The 23,883-nt window shown below is 39.2% G+C and overlaps 1 protein-coding gene across 2 annotated transcripts; it reads right to left on the bottom strand.

Moving 5' to 3' along the window:
- Window positions 1-703: 703 nt before the first annotated feature.
- klhl23 (kelch-like family member 23) lies at window positions 704-21,203 on the bottom strand. Of its 2 annotated transcripts, XM_063050114.1 has the most exons (4): window positions 21,106-21,203; window positions 11,388-12,608; window positions 10,829-10,981; window positions 704-1,201 (listed from the first exon to the last, which is right to left on the bottom strand). In XM_063050114.1, the coding sequence occupies exons 2-4, from the start codon at window positions 12,604-12,606 to the stop codon at window positions 885-887; spliced, it is 1,689 nt and encodes a 562-aa protein (XP_062906184.1). In that variant the 5' UTR covers window positions 12,607-12,608; window positions 21,106-21,203; the 3' UTR covers window positions 704-884. The 2 variants fall into 2 exon arrangements, with proteins under 2 accessions (XP_062906184.1, XP_062906185.1); XM_063050115.1 differs by lacking the exon at window positions 10,829-10,981.
- Between the last annotated feature and the right edge of the window lie 2,680 nt (window positions 21,204-23,883).

Raw genomic sequence — 23,883 nt, 5'->3', positions numbered from 1 at the left:
TATAATAAAATGTTTTCTTTGAATGCTTATTTTAGAAGATTTTTGTAATTCTGACAGAAGTTTGTTACTAATTTAATTTTTTGTTTAAAATTAAAAAGTGAATACAATAGAAAGAGAAACAAATGCTGCTTTGGATTTATCCGTCAACTTACAGCCACTCTCAGTAGAGTTTCTGTTGTTATTAGCACACTCTATAGATTTGATAAAAATCCATGATCCTACCAGAGCAGGAAGTAACCATTTGTATGGCAGAATCATGGACTGTTAATACACCATTAGAGGATTATGTTTCCTGCAATATACCATGCTTCTGATATTGGCAAGTATTAAAGTACATTTAATTTAATGATGTAATCATGATGTGCACCAGGAAATTGCAAATTTAAAGAACTTGAGCTGTATTTGTTGTACCAGCATTCTTTTCACTTAGAAGTTCTCAGACTTTCTTCATTTATGAAATGTGTTCTGGAGAGGGTATTCCACAATCTTGTACCCAAGTAGAAGGCAGAGTTCAAAGAGCAAAATTTTTGGGAAACTACAAGCACAGTAATCCTAATTACCTGTGAACACCATGCCACATTAAGAGAACTAAAACAGAGAGTCATCTGATTTGATTTCCTTTGTTCACTTTAATAGTGAAATGAAACATTATTTGACATCATAACTTTCTTTAAAAGCTACAGTAGGCCATATGGCCCTTCAAACATGTGCTGCCATTCAAAAAGACACATTTGTTTTAATCAACTCCGGATTCTTATTCTATCACAATTTCTCTTATTCCAATTCCATTTTCAAGTTTGTGATTTATCATTATCCGCCTACTAGTAACATTCTCGACATCATCTATTTGCTCACATCATTTTAGATTATAAATAGAACATTATTTAGGCTTGTATATCATATACACTTACACAGCCATGTGAACGCATGGGACCAGGCAAGTTCCCTATTATTTCCCAAGTATCTTTCTCGGGATCATATTTTTCAATAGTCTGCAGATAACTTCCCTTAGAATACGAGTATCCACCTGTAACATAAATGCAGCCATTCATCACCAATGCACCACATTCCATTCGACTTTCATTCATTTGGGTTATCTGTTTCCATTCATTCTTTTCTATGTCGTAACAATCAGTGATAGTTGCCTGTCCACCAACAAGGTAGATCTTGTTATATAAACCCACGGAGCACAGCCCGTACTCTAGAAGAGAAAAATAGAACAACTAAATTATAAACATTCTTATAATAAGAACTGCATACATTCACTGTTTCAACTTTTTTTCCTGACTCACAGTTCCTAAAATCTGCTGTTACTAGATTAAAAAAATAGCAATTCCAACATATCCATTTTAATTTTGTTTTCTCTACTGTAAGCTTCATGAAGAGAAATTTAAGGTATTTCAGAAGTAGTTGGTAAGAGTCTATAATTAACATTATGCTAGTTGTAACTGGCTCTACCTTCTCATAACACTGCACTAAAACCTTGCAAAATTACTTCCTACTGTAATTTGAGTATAGTATTTTGCTCAGCACTACTTTTAAAACAGAGGACAAAGGACACATCACAAGAACACTGCTGTCAAAGAATGAAGTTCTCTGTGCAGGTAGTAGAATCAATTTCAATGCACATGGGCAAAATGTAGAAAAGTGGGGAACGCATCTGTAACACATTACAGCTATTTCTTAAGTAAGAGTGCAATCATAGTTACTTATTCCTGAACTCTTCCCCCACCCCAGAGTACTCCACATACCATAAATCTAACCATATCATTTTCTTCAATTCTTCATGAATGCTTTTGAGCCTCGACTTCCTGTAAAACTAAACATTTTCCCATTCCTATTGTTCCTATTGAAGTACTAACATCATTGCCTGTGGCCTCACCTCTCTGGATTATTTCTAATGCTTCTACTCCAGACATTAGAATTTTCAGCCTCTTGCTGCAATTTGTACTCACTATTTTGAGCTTAGTAAATCCATGCTCATTGAAACATTGCTCATGGGACCTCTGGAACTCCAGAATGGCTTCTAAAATGCAACACGTTGCCCTCTCAAAGCACCCAGCTCCATCTATTTGATTCAAGCCATTTAGTTAACAGAGAAATTCTGTAGACATAATCCTTATGTAGTCATCACAGGAACAGGGGCAATACTCAAGAAGCTGGAGGTACTCTGTGGGTCAGGTAGCATCTATGGAAGGAAATGAACAGTCGACATTTCAAATTGAAACCTCTCATTTGGACTGGAAGAGGGAATATAGCAATATAAAAAAAGGTGTATGGAAGGGGTAGATAAGACTGGAGGATTTGCATGTGAACATCTTCCTCACCTGGAAGGGCTTTTTTAGGGCTCTGAATGGTGGTGTGGGAGGGCATATAGGGACAGTTGTTACCCCTCCTATGTTTATGTGGGGAAGTGCCAGGGTCAGGTGAGAAGGCGGGGGAGCAGGAAGAATGGGGCATGTACAAACTACATTCCAAATAAATCCATCATCAAGCTAATGTGTAGATGGTATCCCAGTTTGTCAGTTCTATATTGTCCCCCTTCCATCTGAAACAAATGGGGACTGCTTTCTCATCAGCATCTACTTTTTTTTAAAGGAACCTGCACTACTATGCCCTTTTCTGAGGCAGTTTTTCCCCGCGTCATCTTGCAAAGGAATTCCAAGGAGCAAAGTCTGTTGCATGGTTTATCCTTACACAATTTACAGCCTTCCCACTTTTGGCATCAATGTGACCCATTGGTTTCCCACCAAACACACATGTAACATCTGCATTACATTGCAATGAAAAAAATCAATGTCTATGTCAGTTCTGATACTAATTGCAGAGCAATTTTCTATTACTATTACATCTCCATACTAGTGCTTATTCCTTTGAATGTTTGGTCCAGTGTGTCAAGCAATCTACCTGAATTCTCTCATTTACCAACCCAAAAACTAAACATCCAATAGCACCTGAACAAAATAGAGTTGAGAATTGCAAATTAATGCCTATGTCTTTAATCTGACCACATTTTTCCCGAGAATTTCCACTGGTCCCCTTTTGCCTGGACCAAAGTTGTAGCTCAGGGAAAATTGTTTGAACCATATTCACAGCAGCTTGTAGAATAAGTACTAGTATGGAGGTATAAAACAGTTTTGCAAGTTCATTGCAATACATAGTAATAAAATTATAAATTAAATTAACTAGATATAAAAATACATTAAATAAATAGTGCAAAATGAGAGAGGGAAAGTACTGAGGAAGTGTTCATGGGTTCAATGTTCATTCCGAAATCTGATGGTGGAGGGGAAGAAGCTGTTCCTGAAACACAGAGTGTGTGACTTTAGGCTCCTGTACTTCCTCCTTGATGGTAGCAATGAGAAGAGGGAATGTTCTGGGTGATTAGTGTTGCGTATTTAATATTTCAGTAATATTTGAGTAATATTGAATATAATATATTGATTGATTAAGCATTCTTGTTCATTTAAGTAATTCATTACGGGTTATATGCCATTACTAAAAGTAGAGAGAAAAAACAAAACTCACATTACTGGTTCTGTTCTTTTCCTTTGAATTAGTTTAATGGTTCAAAGCTACAAAGCATAACAGTGATGACGGGGTATTTTTAAAGTGAAGCTGGGACAGCTGCCAACCTATTGAAGCACAGTGAGACATTTGAGCAAATGAAAAAGCACAGAAAGGAACAGCAAGTGAAAAACAGTGCAACACATGCAGAGATAGTTGAGTTTAAAAAAGGCAGAAAATGGAAGAGTTCACAGATTCATAAATAGTGAGTACTGGGTAATAATAAACATAAATTAAAAAGAGCAGAAATGGTGACTACATTGACCTGTTCAATTGTTCAACAGGTAACTGGCTCATTTACACTAAACTAATTGAACGTTACTTTGAATCAAATAAAACAGCCAGTGAGAAACGAGTACCAATTTTGCTGAGTGCATTGGGTTTAAAGGCATACAATTGCTTCAAAGTTTATCTGCGCCAACCAAACCACCTGAAATGAACTTTCACACACAAAATGCTGGTGGAACGCAGCAGGCCAGGCAGCATCCATAGGAAGAAGTACAGTCGACATTTCGGGCAGAGACCCTTCGTCAGGACTAACTGAAAGTAGAGATAGTAAGAGATTTAAAAGTGGGAGAGGGAGAGGGAAGATCCGAAATGATAGGAGAAGACAGGAGGGGGAGGGAAGAAGCTAAGAGCTGGAAAGTTGATTGGCAAAAGGGATACAGAGTTGGAGAAGAGGAAGGATCATGGGACAGGAGGCCTAGGGAAAAAGAAAGGGGGAGCCCAGAGGAAGATGGAGAGCAGGCAAGGGGTAATTGTGAGAGGGACACAGAGAGAAGAAAAAAAAAGGGGGGAATAAAAATAAATAAGGGATGGGGTAAGAAGGGGAGGAGGGGCATTAACAGAAGTTAGAGAAATAGATGTTCCTGCCATCAGGTTGGAGGCTACCCAGATGGAATATAAGGTGTTGTGTCTTAATTGAAGGTGTTGCAACTCTGTATCCCTTTTGCCAATCAACTTTCCAGCTCTTAGCTTCACCCCTCCCCCTCCTGTCTTCTCCTATCATTTCGGATCTCCCTCTCCCCCTCTCAAATCTCTTACCATCTCTTCTTTCAGTTATTCCTGATGAAGGGTCTCGGCCTGAAATGGCGACTGTGCTTCTTCCTATGGATGCTGTCTGGCCTGCTGCGTTCCTCCAGCATTTTGTGTGTGTTGCTTGAATTTTCAGCATCTGCAGATTTCCTCATTTGTGAAATGAGCTTTGCTGATATTGTGAAAGTAATGCAGGAACATGTAGAACCAGAACCATTGTTGGTTGCGGAATGCTTTAGGTTTCATAAGCAGAATCAAAAGGAAGAGGAGTCCATTTCAACGTATGTGGTTGAATTCAAGAGATTATTTGAGCATTGTCAGTTTGGTAATGGGCTTAATGTTGTACTGAGAGACCATTTAGTTTGTAGGATCTGACAAGAAAGCATTCAACTGTGGCTTCTAGCTGAAGCACAATTTACATTTAAAGGAGTAGTTGAAATAGTTCTGTCAATGGAATCAGCAGACAGAAACGCAATTGAGTTACAGTCAGGAATGAAAGTGAGTGTGAACAAAATTGCAACGCCTAAACAGAAACTGGCTAAAAATTGTGTTAGGAGCTCACGTACTCCAGACTAATGCAGATTTTAAAAGGAAATTTGCAAAAAATGCTACAGGAAGGTACTGGATGATGCCAAAACTGTCTCCACACTGTACACCATGAATCATCTCCCAACAGACGGCAAACAGGTGTTGGTGCCAAGCTCTGTGCCTCTGGTTGAAAAGCATATTGGACCAAGGAAGCACTATGTTGCTCAGAGGAATTGTGAAAGTGATGAAAGTAGTGGTCCGACTACAACAGTATTTGTAGGCAGCATATCTGAGAAAGCTTCTGATATATTAATCAGGCAGTTACTTGCAAAATGTGGCTTGGTTTTAAGCTGGAAGAAGTTCAAGGAGCTTTAGGAAAGTTGCAAACATTTGGCTTTTACGAGTATAAAGAACCAGAATCTACAATGTGTGTATTAAGGTTATTGCAAGAGCTTCAAGTGGGAGACAAAAAAACTGCATGTAAAAGTAGATGCAAAGACCAAAACCAAGCTGGATGAGTGGAAGGCCAAAAAGAAAGGAGTTAATGGAGATATAAAAAGAGGGGTTGTCAGATGATGTTGTGGATGAAGAAACCAACAGGAGAGATCTGATCATAGAAGCAATAGAAGGATTAATAGTTCACTCTAGTGAACTATATGCACCTACCCAAGATCAAGATGCATATCCTAGAAAGAAAGAAGGCAAGAAAAAGAAAGATAAGAAGTTGAAAAGAAGAGAGAAAGAACTTAAGTGTGGAAGAAGGAACATGGGAAAGAAAACATGGGATAAAAAGAGAGAAAAGGCTGAGACAAGGAGAGAAGCAAAAGCCATGAAAAGGAGAAGAAAGGTTTCCAGAGCTATCAGAACCACTTCCTGCAGTCTCAGAGTCAACTCCTACAACCACCCCAGAGGAGATCCAAACCTGAGATTGTTTCACATCCACATGTCTCACCTGCCAAGCAGAGTGATCCTCCTTGTCGGGAAAGATATTATCCCACAAGAGTAAGAAATCCTCCAGAGTGATTAAATCTTTAGGCCTGAATAGGACAAATTAAAATTTACTGTGCTGTGATGTCTGTATAGTAGTTGTACATTATGTATATAGTTGAGATGTATTCTATAATGAGTTGAGTCGATAGCCAAGCAGGGTGTAGTGTTGTGCATTTAATATTTCACTAATATTTGAGTAATGTGTGTGTCTATATATATTGATTAAGTACTCTTGTTCATTTAAATAACTTATTACGGGTTATATGTATAAATACGTGACTTGCATATGTCATCACGCTACCATGTTATACATACTTTATACTTTATTGTTGCCAAACAATTGGTACTAGAATGTACAATCATCACAGCGATATTTGATTCTGCGCTTCACACTCCCTGAATTACAAATATTAAATAAGAAAAATATTAAAAATAGTAAAAATGAGTAAATATTAAAAATTTAAATTATAAATCATAAATAGAAAATAGAAAAATGGTAAGTAAGGTAGTGCAAAAAAAACTGAGAGGCAGGTCCAGATATTTGGAGGGTATGGCCCAGATCTGGATCAGGATCCGTTCAGCAGTTGGAAAGAAGCTGTTCCCAAATCTGGCCGTACAAGTCTTCAGGCTCCTGAGCCTTCTCCCAGAGGGAAGAGGGACGAAAAGTGTGTTGGCTGGGTGGGTCTTGTCCTTGATTATCCTGGCAGCACTGCTCCGACAGCGTGCGGTGTAAAGTGAGTCCAAGGACGGAAGATTGCTTTGTGTGATGTGCTGCGCCATGTTCACGATCCCCTGCAGCTTATTTCGGTCTTGGACAGGACAACTTCCATACCAGGTTGTGATGCACCCTAGAAGAATGCTTTCTACGGTGCATCTATAAAAATTAGTGAGGGTTTTAGGGGACAGGCCAAATTTCTTTAGTTTTCTCAGGAAGTAAAGGCACTGGTGGGCCTTCTTGGCAGTGAACTCTGCTTGGTTGGACCATGTCAGGTCATTTGTGATATTGACCCTGAGGAACTTAAAGCTTTTGACCTGTTCCACTTGCGCACCACCGATGTAATATATATATGTGCCTCACTTAAAGTAAGGAACAGAGTTAGACTTAAAAGGGTCAGCAGCTTCAAATTCCTGGGTGTCAGTACCTCTGAGAATCTATCCTGGGCCCAACATATCAATGCAGTTACAAAGAAGGCACAATAGCGGATATATTTCATTAGGAGATTGAGGAGATTTAGTATGTCACCAACAACACTCGCAAGTTTCTATAAATGTACAGTAAAGAACATTGTAACTGGCTGCATCAACGTCTGGTATGGTGGGCGAGGATACAGCACAGGATTGAAATAAACTGCAGAAAGTAGTAAACTCAGTCAGCACTAGCCTCCCCCAGCATCCAGGACATCTTCAAGGAGCGATGCCTTAAAAAGGCAGCATCCATCATTAAGGATCCCCATCACACACAACATGACCTTTTCTCATTTCTACCATCGAGGCGGAGGTACAGGAGCCTAAAGACACACTCAACGTTTCAGAAATAGCTTCTTCCCTTCCACCATCAGACTTCTGAATGAACTTTGAACCCATGAACACTACCTAACTACTTTTTTTCCTCTATTTTCACTACTTATTCAATTTGACTTTATTATATATAGCTTGCTGTAATTCATAGTTTATATTATTATGATTGCAATGTACTGCTGCCACATAACAACAAATTTCATGATATATGCTAGTGATATTAAACCTGATTCTGATTCTTGCCGCTCTTGTTTTTCCTTTTAATTAATTTAATGTTTTGATGCTACAGAACATAACAATGAGGTTCCTTAATGATGAAAGCCACCTTTTTGAGGCATACCAATTGCAACATTCCAATTTTCCTCAAACTTCTAATGAAATATAGTCACTGTCATACCGCTTTGTAATTGCATCAATGTGTTCGGCCCAGGATAGATCTTCAGAGATGCTGACACCCATGAACTTGAAACTGTTCACCCTTTCCACCTCTGATCCTTCGATGATGAGTAGTGTGTGTTTCCCCGACTCCCCCTTCCTGAAGTCCATAATCAATCCCTTGGTCTTACTGACTTTGAGTGCAAGGTTGTTGCTGCCACACCACTCAACCAGCTGATCTACCTCACTCTTGTACGCCTCCTCGTCACCATCTGAAATTTTGCCAACAATAGGTGTGTCATCGGCATCTTTTTCGATGCCGTTTGAGCTGTGTCTAGCCACACAGTCATGGGTGTAGAGAGAGTAGAGCAGTGGACTAAGCACAGGTCGTTCGAAGTTTGCCAGTGTTGATTGTCAGTGAGGAGGAGATGTTTTTTCCAATCTGTACAGAATGAGCTCTCCTGGTGAGGAAGTCAAGGATCCAGTTTTAAAGAGAGGTACAGAAACCCAGGTATTAGATTTTGTTGATTAGAACTGAGAGTATGATGGTGTTGAATACTGAGCTGTAGTCAATAAAGAGCAGCCTGACATAAGTAGTACTATTGTCCAGGTGATCAAGTTCAAGTTCAGTTGCCATTCAACCATACATGAATATCCATGAATACAGCCAAACAAAACAGCATTACTCCAGGGCCAAGGTGCGAAACACAGTACCAACAGTCATACACAGCACAAAGCACATATAGCACGTGTAAGATAGAAAGCATATATAATACCAACAAAACACAATAGCAACAGTCATACACAGCACAAGGCACATATAGCACATGTAAGATATAAAGCATACATAAGATATCAGTAAAATACAGTCGCACACAAAAAAATACCATCCAAGACTCTGAGTCCATGAATGTTGCAGCAGTCTGTCGTCAAACACAATACAGCCCGTCTTCTGCTGAGCGATCACTGGGGGGCAGCACCAACACAAGCTTGGATGCTGCACCACACTGCCCCCAGCACTGGTGGAGCACACCGACTCCAGCACTTCCCTCCTGGGTGGCTGTAAACAAACGACACCACAGCTTGAGGCCTAGTGCTCGCTTTGTCAGGGGCCACGCAGCTCCCCCTCCATTTGCCTCTGCCACCTGTCAATAAATCAGTGAATCAGACTTGCAGCATTCCACGTTAACAATGTCCACCAGAGTCTTGTGATTGCAAGAACAGTGACTAAGATGATCACTCGCTGTTAGACTGCACACCGCCTTCGCACACTGACTCCTTGGAGCCAGGCTGCAGCAGGATCCATATCAAGTCCATTTCTTTCAGTTTCTCTGCCAGTGAGCAACTCACTGTCTGGGTAGATCTTGCAGTATTTTAAGTTCTTAATGTCCAGCAGGGTCTTGTGACCATAAAAAGTACTTAAAAAAAAAAGACAATAACACCTTTGGTCGGCTCTGGAGAAGCTGCTATGAAGTGATCCCAGGCTGAGTGGAGAGCCAGAGAGATTGCATCTGCTGTAAAGATATTGTGGTGATAGGCAAAGTGCAGCTGGTCCATGTCCTTGATTCTGGTCATGACCAACCTCCCAAACCACTTCATCACAGTAGATGTGAGCGTAACTGGGTAATAGTCACTGGGCAGCTTACCCTGCTCTTTTTGGGCATTGGTATGATTGTTACCCTTTTGAAACAGGCAGGAACCTCTAACTGTAGTAGTGAGAGAATGAAGATGTCCTCTCTTCACTCCCGCCAGTTGGCAGGCACAGATTTTCAGAGCCCTACCAGGAACACCATCAGGGCCTGACACCTTACAAGGGTTCACCTTGAGAGATGTTCTGACGTCAACCTCTAAGACAGAGATCACAGGGATTCACATAGATGTAGTTTTATTCTCCATTTCAAAGCATGCATAGAGGTGTTGAACTCATCTGAAAGTGAAGATCACTGCCATTCATGATGTTATGTTTTGCCTTGGAGGAAGTAATGGCCTGCAAACCCTACCAGAGCTGAAATGCATCCAATTCCATGTCGAACCTCAATCGGAATTGTTTTCTCACTCTTAAGAATGCCACAGCTAGCCCTCAGCAGGCTATGATTCTCCTGGTTCATCCACGGCTTTTGATTTGAGTGTATCTAGTATGTTCTTAAAAGCGCACAGTCATTGATATAGGTGATGATGAAGTCATTGACAACTCTGGCATATTCATTCAGACTTGAAGATGAATCCCTGAATTCTTGAAGATGAATCTAAAAATTTATATAGTATTTGTACTTTGATAATAAATGTACTGTGAACTTGAACTTGTCCAGTCCAAAGCAGTCCTGTAAGCACTCCTCTGCCTCCCTTGACCATACCTTCTTGGTCTTCACTGGTGACTATTTATGAAGCTTGCAGACATATACCACCTCTGCTGCCTGCCATCACTACTTTTTTTTTACCTCGATAACCTGTTCTCAATTACATCTCATTCCGTTACTGCCCTCTTCTTAAACAGAAATACACCATATATCTTAACAATTTCATATCCAGAGGCTCTTTTGTGTTGCTTTTCATGAAGCTAGACAACAAGGATAAAAGTACCAATTAAGCACCTTTTATTGAAAATAATCAATGTTCAACTAACAGCTGTGTCTGGTGTAACAACTTATTCAGCTCATATTACACAGTCCTTTAAAGTGCACTCACATTCATTGTATACTACAGAAACATTTGTGCATAGTTGATCTCAAAATCCTTGGCATTTTTATTGTTCAATTAAAAAAATAATGAAAATGTTCTAATAGTGATTTTAATTTACTAGAACTGCTTTAAATACCTGGGTGTGGAGTGATGGTGGTTATTGTCCACTCGTTGAGATCTGACTTGTAGCTCTGAATTTTATCATAAGTTGAACTTCCTCGGTAACCGTAGTGTCCTCCTGTTACATAGATAACTTCTTGGACAACACAAGCAGTTGCATTTCCAACCCCTATCCATCAGATTTCTGTTAGTAACAGTGCAGTAATAAAATCCTTACTGAGGAAAAAGTAATTCAAACTGCTTTTAATTAAATATATGATGAATTTTAAATAATGCTCTGATAACTTAAGTGCCTTTAAACTAGTAGATTAGTATCAAAATACAAAATAACATCTGTTAAAATATTCCTTCTACTGTTTGCTCAAATATCTTAGCAGCATTCTTAGAAGTAAATTATGTTCTAATGTTTACACTGTACATAGCTCAATAGTGAAAAAAAAACACAAATAGCACAAAATCAGTCCAGATTTTAGTACTACTAGGTTGGTTTGGAGGCTATCATGTCAATTCTTTTGCAATTTTAATCATAAACAGTTAATGGTTAAAACCTGTTTGATCTTACATTGATTACATACCTTTCAGCATGCTTGCGATCGGAATCCATTTCTTTTTCAAAGGATCATAAAACTCTGCGTCTTGTGCTGGAGCACCAGCTCGGTATCCACCCATCACATAGATACAGCCATGCATTACCACTGAACAGTGATAATAACGAGCATTTAACATTGGGCTCCCTTCCACCCAATTATCCATTTCTGAATTATAAATCCACATGGTATCTAGGGCTTCCAGGTTATCAGAATTATAACCACCTGTAACGTAAATGTTTGGTCCTAAAGCAGAAACAGTATAACTTTCTGTTCTGTAACCAGGCAACTGTGAACCCTGTGTCCATAAATCAGTTGACGGGTTCCATATGTGGACCTCAGAAAGTGGATGCCAGTAATAACCACCAATTATATACATATTACATGTTAACTTCTTGCAAAGCTGTAAACTCATACAGTAATTTGATTCCAGAATATGACTTTTTAAAGAGTGCATCTTAACATCAATGGTGAGAAGAGACCGGCCATGCACTTCAAGTGCTGTTTTGATGTAAAGGTCATCTAAATCAATTTGGACATATTTTAACAATTCCACCAAATATTCAAGTCTATTTTCCGTATCAAATGCAATCCACCTGACAATAGCTTCAAGAAGTATATCTATCTTCCACACATTGAGGTTTTTTCTGGACAGTATAAAAAGGAGTTTGTCTTTGCTGGTTTCTAAGTATTCATCCTGTCTTGAAATTTCTTCAAAGTTGGAGAGAAACATTCTTCGAGATTCTTTCTCTAAGTCAGTACAAAGATGGCTTTCTGCAAAAGAATGTATTCCTATACAATTGCCAAAATCTAGATGTCTGACCAGAAAGTTTTCACATGCCTTTTTAACTGATGCAAATTGCAAGAGATCTGCAGTCTCCAACAAAGTTTGGACATTGTTTTCTGTTATTAGTACTTCTGATGTGTATACATACCTTATCAGAGCGTCTAAGATACTTTGATCAATGGTTGGAAGTTTAATAATCGTGGTAGCTTTTTCCTGCATATCTGCGGTGAACATTGCTTTGAAGTAAGAGCTACAAGCTGCCAGAGCAACTTTATGGCAGTGAAATAATTGCCCTGAGAAGCATTCCAAAATAATGTCGGTGAATAATCCACTTTGATAAAATTCGTTAAACACATTAAGGAATTCTGTGGAGTAATTTGTATCCTTGAATTCATAGGAATAATGTTCTTTTCCAGCCATATCTGTAAAATAATTACATTTATTATTGTCATTCTTACTTAAAATTTGCTTTAGTAGGTTCTATTGAGCAGCTTTATCTGTTCATATTTAATTTGGAGGTGCAAAATCATCAGTAAAGCCATTAAAAGACAATACTCAGCAATGATATGTTAGTAATTATCAGTCTGAACTGCAGACCATGCTGCAATCTTGATTAAGGCATATATACCAGCTGAACATTTGAGGGAAGATGAGAGTAATTGCCTTTAGCAAGTGTAGTAAGAGGAATCTTAAGTATGGAGGTGTTTGGTATGTCAGGAATGGGTGGACACGGCTTATTCAATGAAAACTGCCAATGCTATTGGAATTATATTTAAACATGATGGTCAGAGGTCAACAAACTTCAAAGATGGTCAACATTTATTATCAAAATATGTATACCAAATACAACCTTGAGAATCATCTTCTGACGGGCAGCCATAAAACAAAGTAGTGCAATAGAATCCACAAAAAATCCCCACACAATAAAGACCATCAAACACCCAATGTGCAGAAAAGAACAAATTATGCACATAATAAAAAAGGAAACAAATAAGGCACAGAACATGAACTGCAGAGTCCCCAGAAGTGAATCCATAGACAGTTCAGCACCACAGCCATTCCAGGAGCCCTGTGGCTGCAGGCCACAGCCACAACACTATGCTCCTGAGAGATCACATTCAGAACTCACCCAGATTTAGTTAATTATTTTCTCTCTGTCAAAAACTGAGGAGATTCTATAATATTCAGGTCCATTTACAAGTCATTCAGTAATGAACCATTTAACACCAGACTGCAAAATAACTCATAAAATAGCCAGAATTGGGTTGGTAAGTGTAGGTAACCCTTCCACTACATAGTATAATTAATGAAGGAAATAAGCTGTACATGGAAAGATGATTAAAATTTGACATGGAGAGGGTGAACCTGCTTCAAAATTAGATAGTTAAAACAGTAGGCATAGGAATTGTAAATGTATGGCAAATATGCTTATATACAAAACAAAATGTTAGGAAAAGACCCCATCCTCCAGTGGTGTTTTGTTTCAGATCATGGAGTCATACAACACGGAAACAGGCCTTTTGGCCTAATGAGTCTATACCAATCTTTAAGCGTCTATTTATACTCTAATTCAACCCTAACCCATTTTATTTCCCCACATTCCCATCAACTTGAGATTCCACAACTCACTTGACACTCAAGTGATGACTTACTGCAGACAATTAATCTACCACCATTTAAGAAAAGTTTGGATGGATACATGAATGGGAAGGGTAGGGAGGTGCAGGACGATAGGATTAGGCAGAATAACAGTTCAGCACTGACTAAATGGGATTAAACTGAGTGATTTCTAAAGTTGAGTGATCAATAGCTCTATTGTCAAAATGAGGCTAAGAAAGTGGCCACTGGTAAATACTGAAGATAGCTCAAAAGGATTTAAGAGGAAAATGAGGAAATAGGCATCAGTGTTGATTTCTCCTGTATAGGATTATATAGTACACAAAAAAGCTGCACAAGAAAAAAATATTGATCTTACTAATTTAGACAAGGGAATGTGGAGAGAATAAAATGGGATCAGTAAATGATTAGTGCAATCATGTAATGGTTAGTATGGACCATTGAGGCTGATAGACTTGTTTCTATGCTGTGTGACTCCATGACTTCTTGATTTTATGTGGGAGAACATATTATGATTTTTTAAAAACAATTTGAGGCTTGCTAACTTTTACACTGTCCAGACTGTAATTACAGATGCCTGGGTAACAAATCAGACTGAATTGTCTTTGTGCCCAACAGGGGACGAATAATAATAAGTGTTACATAATTCAGAATTCACTCTGAATGAAGTCAAATCTGATAATGATCATTTCCAGATCCTATTTCATCACTCCAGAAACTTCGCTGGCACTCCTGGTGTTCAAACATTAATGCTGGAGCATTGCAAGTCAAGCATGCAGTGAACACTGCTCCTTTTGTGACCACTCCCAGGTCAATATGCTCGTATTCTATACTGCTAGATTACAACTGAGGTAAGTTAAGCCCTATACCAAATCTCCTCAAGCACATAAAATATGTTTTTGGTATGCCACCAAAGACTTGCAGATTTCTAAAGATATACAATGGAGAGCATTCTGACCAGTTGCATCACTGCTTGGTGTAGAGGCTCCAATGTGCAGGATGAAAAGAGGCTGCAGAGGGTTGTAAACTCAGCCAGGCACAGCCCTCCTCACCATCAAGGACATCTTCAAAAGGCAGCATGTCATGAAGGACCCCCATCCAGGACCTTCCTCTTCTAGTTACCACCATCAATGAGAATGGTGCTGCTACCCGATGACCCATACTCAATACTCAATCTGTTAGGAAATGTTTCCTCCCCTCTGTTACTGGATTTTGAATTGTCCATACCTTATTACTTCTCATCTGCATTATTTATTTATTGTAACTTTTATCTCTTGCACTGTACTGCCGCTGCAAACAACAAATTTCATGATATACTGCAGTAAAAAATAAACATGGTTCTGTTTCATTTTACCACTGCACCTTTCTCTGCTACATTTCCCACCTCACTCCACAGTGGCACCAATCCAAAATCATACCCTGTCCTTAACCCAATGAATGCACTGGAGGGAGAAAGCCTCCTGACAGATTGTACCCTTCATGCAGGCTCGGTTTCTTAATATGTCAGAAAATCAGTGTCTCATCAGGTGGATGATGCATGTCTGCACACTCCATGGACTGCAAAGAAGTAAAAAGTCAAGATCCATTTTCAAAAAGAGCACTAATCTGTATGCTGACAAAAAATCGGATAATGATCAGAGTGACACAGGACTGGCTAGCTTGAGATTTCCAACATGAGATGGCTAAAACCAGAAGTGAATGGCAAATTAATTAAAATGGAATTGGACACTGGCTGGGCTGTTTCAGTCATCCCACAAAATGGGTTTGAAAGGCATTTGAAAGATACTGAATTGAAGCCTGCAAATATCCAACTAATAACTTCTACTGGGGAAAAGATAACTCCTGTGGGAATGACATTTCTAACAGTGAAATACAACAACCAACAAGCTACATTGAACTTGTACATTGTAAAAACAGGAGCACCAGCATTATAGAGGCATGATTGGCTGAGATAACTACAAGTTGATCGGAGATCATCCACTATTTTCGTACCACATCCCCTGTAATAAAGCAACTTAAGAAAAGTATTCAATGATGGCACAACTGTCTCCATGCTGCACACCATGAACCGTGGCCCAGCAGAGGATAGACAGTGTAGGTGCCAAGCTCTGTGCCTCTGGTTGGAAAACGTATTGGACCAAGAAAGGAATATATTGCTCAGAGGGATTATGAAAATGACAAAAACAGTGGACTGACTACTGTTTTTGTAGGCAACATTCTGAGAAAGCTTTGATATGTTAATCAGTCAGTTACTTGTGAAATATGGTTTGGTGTTAAGGTGGAATAGAGTCCAAGGAGCTACAGGAAAGTTGCAACCATTCGGCTTTTGTCAGTATAAAGAACCAGAATCTACTCTGTGAGCATTAAGGTTATTATATGAACTTCAAGTGGGAAGACAAAAAGCTGCTTGTAAAAGTAGATGCAAAGTCCAAGGCCCATCTGGATGAATGGAAGGCCAAAAGCGAAAGGAGACAATGGAGACATAAAAACAGAAGATTTGTCAGATGATATTGTGGATGAAAAGACCAAGAGCTGAGATCAGATCGTAGAAGGAGCAATAGAAGGGTTAGTAAGAAAATATTCCAGTGAACTAAATGCACCTTCTCTAGATCAAGATACACATCATAGGACGGAGGAAGGTGAGAAGAAGAAAGACAAAAAGCTGAAGAGGAGAAGAGGGATAGAAAGAAAGAACATGAGCGAGAAAGAGAAAGGCATGAAAGAGAGAAGGAACGTGAGAAAGAAAAAGTGGGATAATGAGAGAGACAGAAGCCGGCACCAGGAGCAAAGCAAGGATCAAAGTAGATCCAGAGAGAAAAGCTGAGAAAAGAAGAAAAATGGTGTCCAGACTGTCAGAACCACTTCTTGTAGTGTCAAAGTCAACTCCTACAAGCACCGTGGCGCAGGCCCCAGAACCTGAGATTGTTTCACGGGTTTCACCTGCCTAGCAGAGTGATCCTCCTGTCAGGAAAGACGTTATCTCACAAGAATAAGAAACACTGCACAATGATTAAATCTTTAGGCATGAGTGGGCCAATTTCAAATTTCATGTGCTATGGATGAATGTGTGGTAGTTGTTTTGTATAGTATATCGTGTAGAAAGTTAAGTTGCATTCTATATTGAGTTGGAGTTTATAGCTAAGCAGGGAGGAGTGTTGGGTATTTAATATTTTGGTAATATTTGAATAATCTTGTAACTGTATTGGTTAATTAAGCATTCTTGTTCATTTAAATAATTCATTGTGGATTTATAGGTATAAATATGTGAATTGCATACGTTGTCACGCTGCCATGTGATACGTGTATGCCTCACAAAGTAAAGAATAGAGTTGGATTTCTTATTCTTGTGGGATAACATCTTTTCTGATAAGGGGATCACTCTGCTTGGCATTCCTGGTTCTCTTGTTTTTGCTTTTAATTGGTTTAATGTTTTAAAGCTACAAAACTTAATAATACGTGTCCTTAATGATGGATGCTGCCTTTTGAATGTGATCTGGATGCTGGGGAGGCTAGTGCCCTTGATGGAGCTGGCTAAGTTTACAACTTTCTCCAGATTTTCCTGATTCTGTGCAGTGGCCACTCCATACCAGACAGTGATGCAGCCAATGACAATGCTGTCTTGGAGAAATTTGTGAATGTCCTTAGTGACATAGCAATTTACCTCAAACTCTGAATGAAGTATAGTCTCTGTCATGCCTTCTTTGTAATTGCATCAATGTGGTTGACCCAGGATAGTTCATCAGAGATGTTGACATCCAGGAATTTGAAACTGCTCACCCTTTCCACTTCTGATCCCTCGATGACATGTGTGTGTGTTCCCTCGATTTCCTCTTCCTGAAGTCCACAATCAGTTCCTTGGTGTTATTGTTGTTGAGTGCAAGATTGTCACTGTGACACCACTCAACCAGCTGATCCATCTCACTCCAGTGTGTTAATGACAGAAATGCAAGAGGTTGTACCCTTCGTGCAGGCTCAGATTCATTAATATGTCAGAAAATCAGTGACTCATCAGGCGGGTGATGCATCTCTGCACGCTCCTTGGACAAGATCTATTGCCTGCAGGATCAGGTGGATATCCTCTGCTTGTGGTTATTGAAGTGACTGCAATCTGCAGCTACTGTGCTACACAATGATTTCAGGGCTTATCAACCCCCCACAATGTGAGTATCTGAACTGGTGCATGGAAGACGTGCATCATTTGATACAACTAAAGATTGATCATTGTTCACTCTGAAGGTTGATCTTTGTTTTGCTGTTGTATGTTTTGTCCAATGACAGAAGACACTGTGAGAGATGAAAGAGATGTGTTAGTTGGATTATTCTTAAGACCTTCATTTTACAAATGATCACTTGACATCAGACTAGAGATGTGTATAGAAATTGCCTGGATGAAATTAAATTTTAACACCAGATACCTGTGGATTCCCCTTCTGTATGAAGAGACCAGTGAACTGAGGTGATATAATTTAATGGGATAAACGGTAGAAAAAGATTTATTGGTGATGATTATAACAAAGCAGTGTGACATTACATAAAGATGACTGAATTTCAGTGATGGATAAGCATTTGGATAAGTCAGGAAGTACACATAGCAAGAGAGGAAGGGATGAACCTACAAGAATATTAATTGTGAGAAGTGATGAGCTGGATTTCAGCAAAGAGAACACTGAGTTAAGAGTCCTATCACATCAAAGTGTAGGTGAATCTTTCCTGATTCACTGAAATCCTCGAACTTGTAGCATTGAATTCAGGAAAAGGGAACCAGATGCTTGCTGCTGTCTTTGGTGGTCACACCCAGACGTGTCTATGGAAGACAGCCTCTTTTGCACCACTTCCAGTTGAATATCAGTTGGAAGAATCAAAAAGGTAGCACAAGCATAGATTGTTCTCTGGGTGGAGGATTCGATGTCCATTACAAAAAAGTGTCCAGTGGTGCAACTGCAATGTAATTCTAAAAGGCACAGTCTGCAACAGAAAATAAAGTAGCAAACATAAAGAATAAGCCATTCTCAATGGAGGTAGTGGGGTGGGGGGGGGGGATAGATGAGCAACAAAAGGAGGAGAAGGTGGAACCTGTTTACTTCGAGAAAAAGACTGTGACAATCTTTTCATCCATGCCACTCATGATTTTACACCCTCTGTAAGACCACCCCTCAGCCTTCTTCACTCCAGGGAAAGCAGTCCTGGCCTATCCAGTTTCTCCTTATAACTCAAAGCCCTCTACTCTCACCAACATCCTTGTGAATCTTTCCTGCACCCTCTCTAGCTTAATCAAAGCTTTGATATATTTTGGCAACCAGAACTGCACCAGTATTCCAAGTACAGTCTCTGCACACCTTGTACATCTGTAACATTGTGCTCAGTGCTCCTGCCAGTGATGGCAATCATGTCATATACCTTGTCTACGTGTGTCAGGGAAGTATATATTTGTGCTCCTTAGTCTTTCTATTCCATATCACTTCCAGAGCTTTGAAATTCACTGTATACAATATGTCCTTCCCTGATTTATCTTTCCAAAATGCATCCCTTCATACTCTTTCAAGTTAAATTCCAGTGGTTGTGCTTTTCCCAGTTCAGATCCCATTGTAGATTTAGACAGTATTCTTCACTACCCACTATACCACCGGTTTTGGTGTCATCCACAAAAGATAATAATTTGACTACTGAAATTCTATCTTTCTATCTACAAAGTAAATATCAGGCTGGATTACATTGTATTTATACAGGACATGGAAGGGGATCATGTACTTGCCAACCAGCATATCTGGCAAAGTCTAATTCAAGGGCTGCGTTGTAAATGCTTGCCCTGAACTTGTAAGACATGCACTGAATCTATCCACTTAATAGGTCTCAATAAGTTATTAAATTTCAGTCAGTGACTTTAACATGCATCTTTCCTGATATTGCCTACTCTATTACTAGGTCCCTCACCATCAATATTCTGGGGCCCTACCACAAAATTAGTTAGAAGACAGGCATTCTGCGGTACGTCATTCCCAGACTCTCCTAAGTCTTTTTACCATCTGCCATTGGAGCATACTCAACCAGACCTTCACCAACCCTGAAGAAGCTCATCACTATCTAGAACAAAAAACGAATGGCTAGAGGAACTCAGCACGTCGAGTAGCATCTGTGGTGGGAAAGGGATATTTGACATTTGAGGTTGAGACCATGCATGAGCACAGATGCAGAATTTCAGCCTGAAACATTTACCATCCCTTTGCCCTCACAGATGCTGCTCAACACCCTGAGACCCTCCAGGATTTTTTTGCTCCAGATTCTCTAATGTCACCATCAGGTGCCCTTCACACCTCTCACCACTGTCACACCATGCCTTTAGTGCACTATCAACATATATCACCCTTGCATGAAAATAGAACCATCTGAATGTACCAAGTCATAACTATTCTGACGTGAAATGTATAATCCTCCTTTTATCATGGCAGAGTCAGAATCTTCTCTATTTATTGATTGATTGATTGAGATACAGCACAAAGTAGGCCCTTGGGCTGGTCTGGATTGTGGGAGGAAACCCATGCTGTCACATGGAGAATGTACAAAGTCCTTACAGGCAGCAGCGGGAAGCTTCATAACACAGCCATGAGAATACTCAACACCACAAGAACAGTGCTCCAATTATTAAAGAGGCAGCTCACCAGTAACTCCTTAAGGATCACTAAGATTTGTAACGGAAACTAGTCTTGCCAGGGGCATCCACTTGCCTGAGAAGGAGTCAGACTTGTCAGATATGGAGAAAATGCAAACCTGAATTCCAGCAAGCTTCATTAGCCTGGATGTATATTTAGGCTGTTCCATTTTCCAGCGTTGCTTCCTTTGCCTCGAAAGGCCCAAATCTTAACTGTTAAATAAGTTATAATGACGAGATTCATTATATTTTAGCTTTAGATATATTCGCTAACAAGGTAGTTCAAACACGAAGCCTCTAGTAAAGGTTAATAGAAGAACAACTTAACTAACTAGCTTCTTCTGTGCCTGAAACCACTAAATATACCTGATATTCTTTGCATAATTACCTATCTATTGCGGAACAGATACAATTACACTGCCGTTTCTGGTTCCAACCATATCGTGCTTACAGATTCAATTATTCTTTGCATATTGGTAGCATGTAATAACGTAATATCGATGTCTTCGAAAAATAGTAATTTCAGTTGAGAGTTTGATATAGCTGTTGTTCGGTCAGAAATCAGAATCCGCCGTTTATAACAAGCCACAAAGCAAGTAAAATACACTATCAAGAGGTAATCGTGGATCGATTTTACTTAGAAACAGCGAGCGTACCTTGTTTTTACAGGTTGATTATTTTCATCAGCAATGGGGAGAAAACAGTCAATAAAGTGTTGTCGGTAGTGACTTACATGACCGAGTGAAGGCCCTGCAAGGCACAAGGGATCTATTTAATCCAGACAACTGGAGGGCTCCTGTCCTATTTTGGACTGGTGTGGAGTTGAACCGATCAGCTGTCATAGTTTACTGACGCCATTCGCTAGTGTATTTCAAGCTCAGACTATTCATAACATCTCGAGGGCAGAGCTGCATTTTGAACTGGGAAAGTTGGACCGTGCACTGTAAAGAAATTTAACGGTTTGTAATGATATAATGCACATCAAAATGCAGTGCGAAATGCCATTTATTGAAGTATCTCAGAATTTGAGGTGGTTTTCTCAAGCGATATTGTGGAGCTAACTGGCGGAACGATTTTCTAAACTTTTATTCCCTCGTGATTGTGTCTAGTTTCATAGTTTAAAGCACAACAATCGATTGTTATTCTGTAACAAATCCACCGAAGTTCGCGTTAATTTATTAATACCTGACACCAAAATAAATTTGTCTTAATGATCGTAACTCTAGGAATATCAGAGCAAAGTTCTTTGAGGTGATTATTTAACCGTGTATTCAACAAACTTGCAGTGGAAACGGAATGAACTGAGGTCGCTGTCTTCAAGTAAAATTGATCTTCTAGTTTAAAGGCTGCCCGAAAAAAATCACTGTCTCGATCTCTACCATGTGAGTCACCATTATAGAATTAAAGATTTAGGCTTTGTGGGTAGATAGGAAGAACATAATGTGAAATAAATATATCCAAATATTCTGTCAAGCTGTTTGAGCATGTAATATAATTTATATTTTTATCTTCGTTTTTTTAAAAAAACATACTCATAGGGTGAACATCCTAGAAACATACCATACTCCAACCTCGATATAAAAATCTATAATAGAAGCATTCGGACCCGTGTTAGAGAATGACAAACTTCAAATGGAGAATCTTACTTCGGGACTCTCCAGCCATCGGGAACATTATCCCTGTGTTTAGTCCTGTTAGAATTTTACAGGTTTCTCTGAGATCTCCTCTCAATCCTCTGAACTCAAGTGAGCAATGTTCCCAATCTCTCCCTACGTGTTAAGTCCTGCCAACCCAGGAATCAGTCCAGTAAATTTAAGATAAGAACATCCTTTCACAAATAAGGGGACTGATACTGCACACTAACCCCCAGATGGGAGGATTTACCAAGCCCCTGTACTGCTGCAACAAGATGTCCTTGCTCCCGTGCTCAACACTGCCCATAATTACACACTACAGTCTAGTCCCTGGGGAACACAACTTCACAACTTTCATCTTCTGCCCATTCACCTATTAATGACCAATATCACAATGGGAGGATTTGTAGTTAGAATTTCTGAATGCAGTACAAAAATGATTTAAAGCAAATTTTAAATTTTTTTTAAAAAACAAATCTTTATCCAATTGGAAACAGTTATTTTCTGCTAACTTAAGGCGAGACTTAGATTTTAGTGCATTTCACGATTTTCTTTGTAACTCCAATAACCAAATCACTGATATATCTTAAGTGGAAGAGGTAAAACCAGGTATGAACAAGAACCCAGAATAGCAGACACGGCAGATTACAAACATAAAGAGGGACAAGGCCTTTAACCAATTTCCCCCTGGATCAATAAAGTATGACTATGACTATGACTAGAAGATTTGATAGGGACAGTGTTAAAATTTGTCAGTTATTTAACCAGAAGCAAAAATAAGTTGGAAAAAACAGAAAGATGAGTGATCAAGACTTGGTAAGGGATAGGAAGTGAGCAGGAGAATTTTGATTGATATGGTAATAGAGAGTAAAAGCTAAGTTGATTAGCAATGTGTTAGAAAGGTCAAGTCTGAAGAAAACAATAGCCTGGATATAGGGTTTGGTAACCACAGCATTGAGTCCAAGCACAGAATGAGCGACAACATTGCTGAAAACCTTGTGCTCTGTCCACAGTGGCCACCTTCAGTTCTTGTTTACAAGCCATTTCAACTCCCCTCTTCATATCATCTCCACTCACCTTCCAATCTCTGTCACTATCTCCAGCCCTCCTTCCCTCACCTGGTTTCATCTGCCCATCAAACCCTCCTCAAATGGATTCACCCATCATTCGTCTCATTTGCTTCAGTCCCTCTTCCCCCTCACTATTTTAAATGGGCTATCTCCCCTTTATATTCTCAGTTCTGATGTAGGGTCTCTGTCCAAAACAGCAACTATCTATTTGCCTCCGCAAAAATTACCAGACCTTCGGAGTTTCTCCAGTGAATTGATTTTTTTCCCTCAAGATCCCAGCATCTGCAGCCTTTTATGTCTCTTTGATTATGATGAGATGGGAGAATATTGGGCAAAATGACTGGTGAAAAGTAGACTGTCTTGGAGATGACAGAAATATGTTGTGTTAGATCCATTTTTAACCAAAATATGAAGGCAAGATTCCAAATTATTTCAATATTGAATATTGAAAATAAACATGAAGTAGCCATATTTCTTTTCATTTAATGTATACATGAAAGCTGTACATTAACTATCAATTTCACAATTAATTAGCTATTGTGAATAAAGCAGTCATGTATTTTGCTTTCTAATTTAATCAAGATGGTATTAGCATAGATTAAATTAGTGAACAGCAAGACTAAATTAGATTAACAAGTACTTCACCCGAAAAACTGGTGTAGGTAATTCGGCCTTACAGTGGAAACTTTCTGGAACTCTCATTCTGGTGTTAAGCCTTATAGGATATGCG

Source organism: Mobula hypostoma, chromosome 6 (assembly GCF_963921235.1).
Source record: "Mobula hypostoma chromosome 6, sMobHyp1.1, whole genome shotgun sequence".
Taxonomy (NCBI): Eukaryota; Metazoa; Chordata; class Chondrichthyes; order Myliobatiformes; family Myliobatidae; genus Mobula; species Mobula hypostoma.
This window is presented reverse-complemented; position numbering and strand designations above follow the sequence as displayed.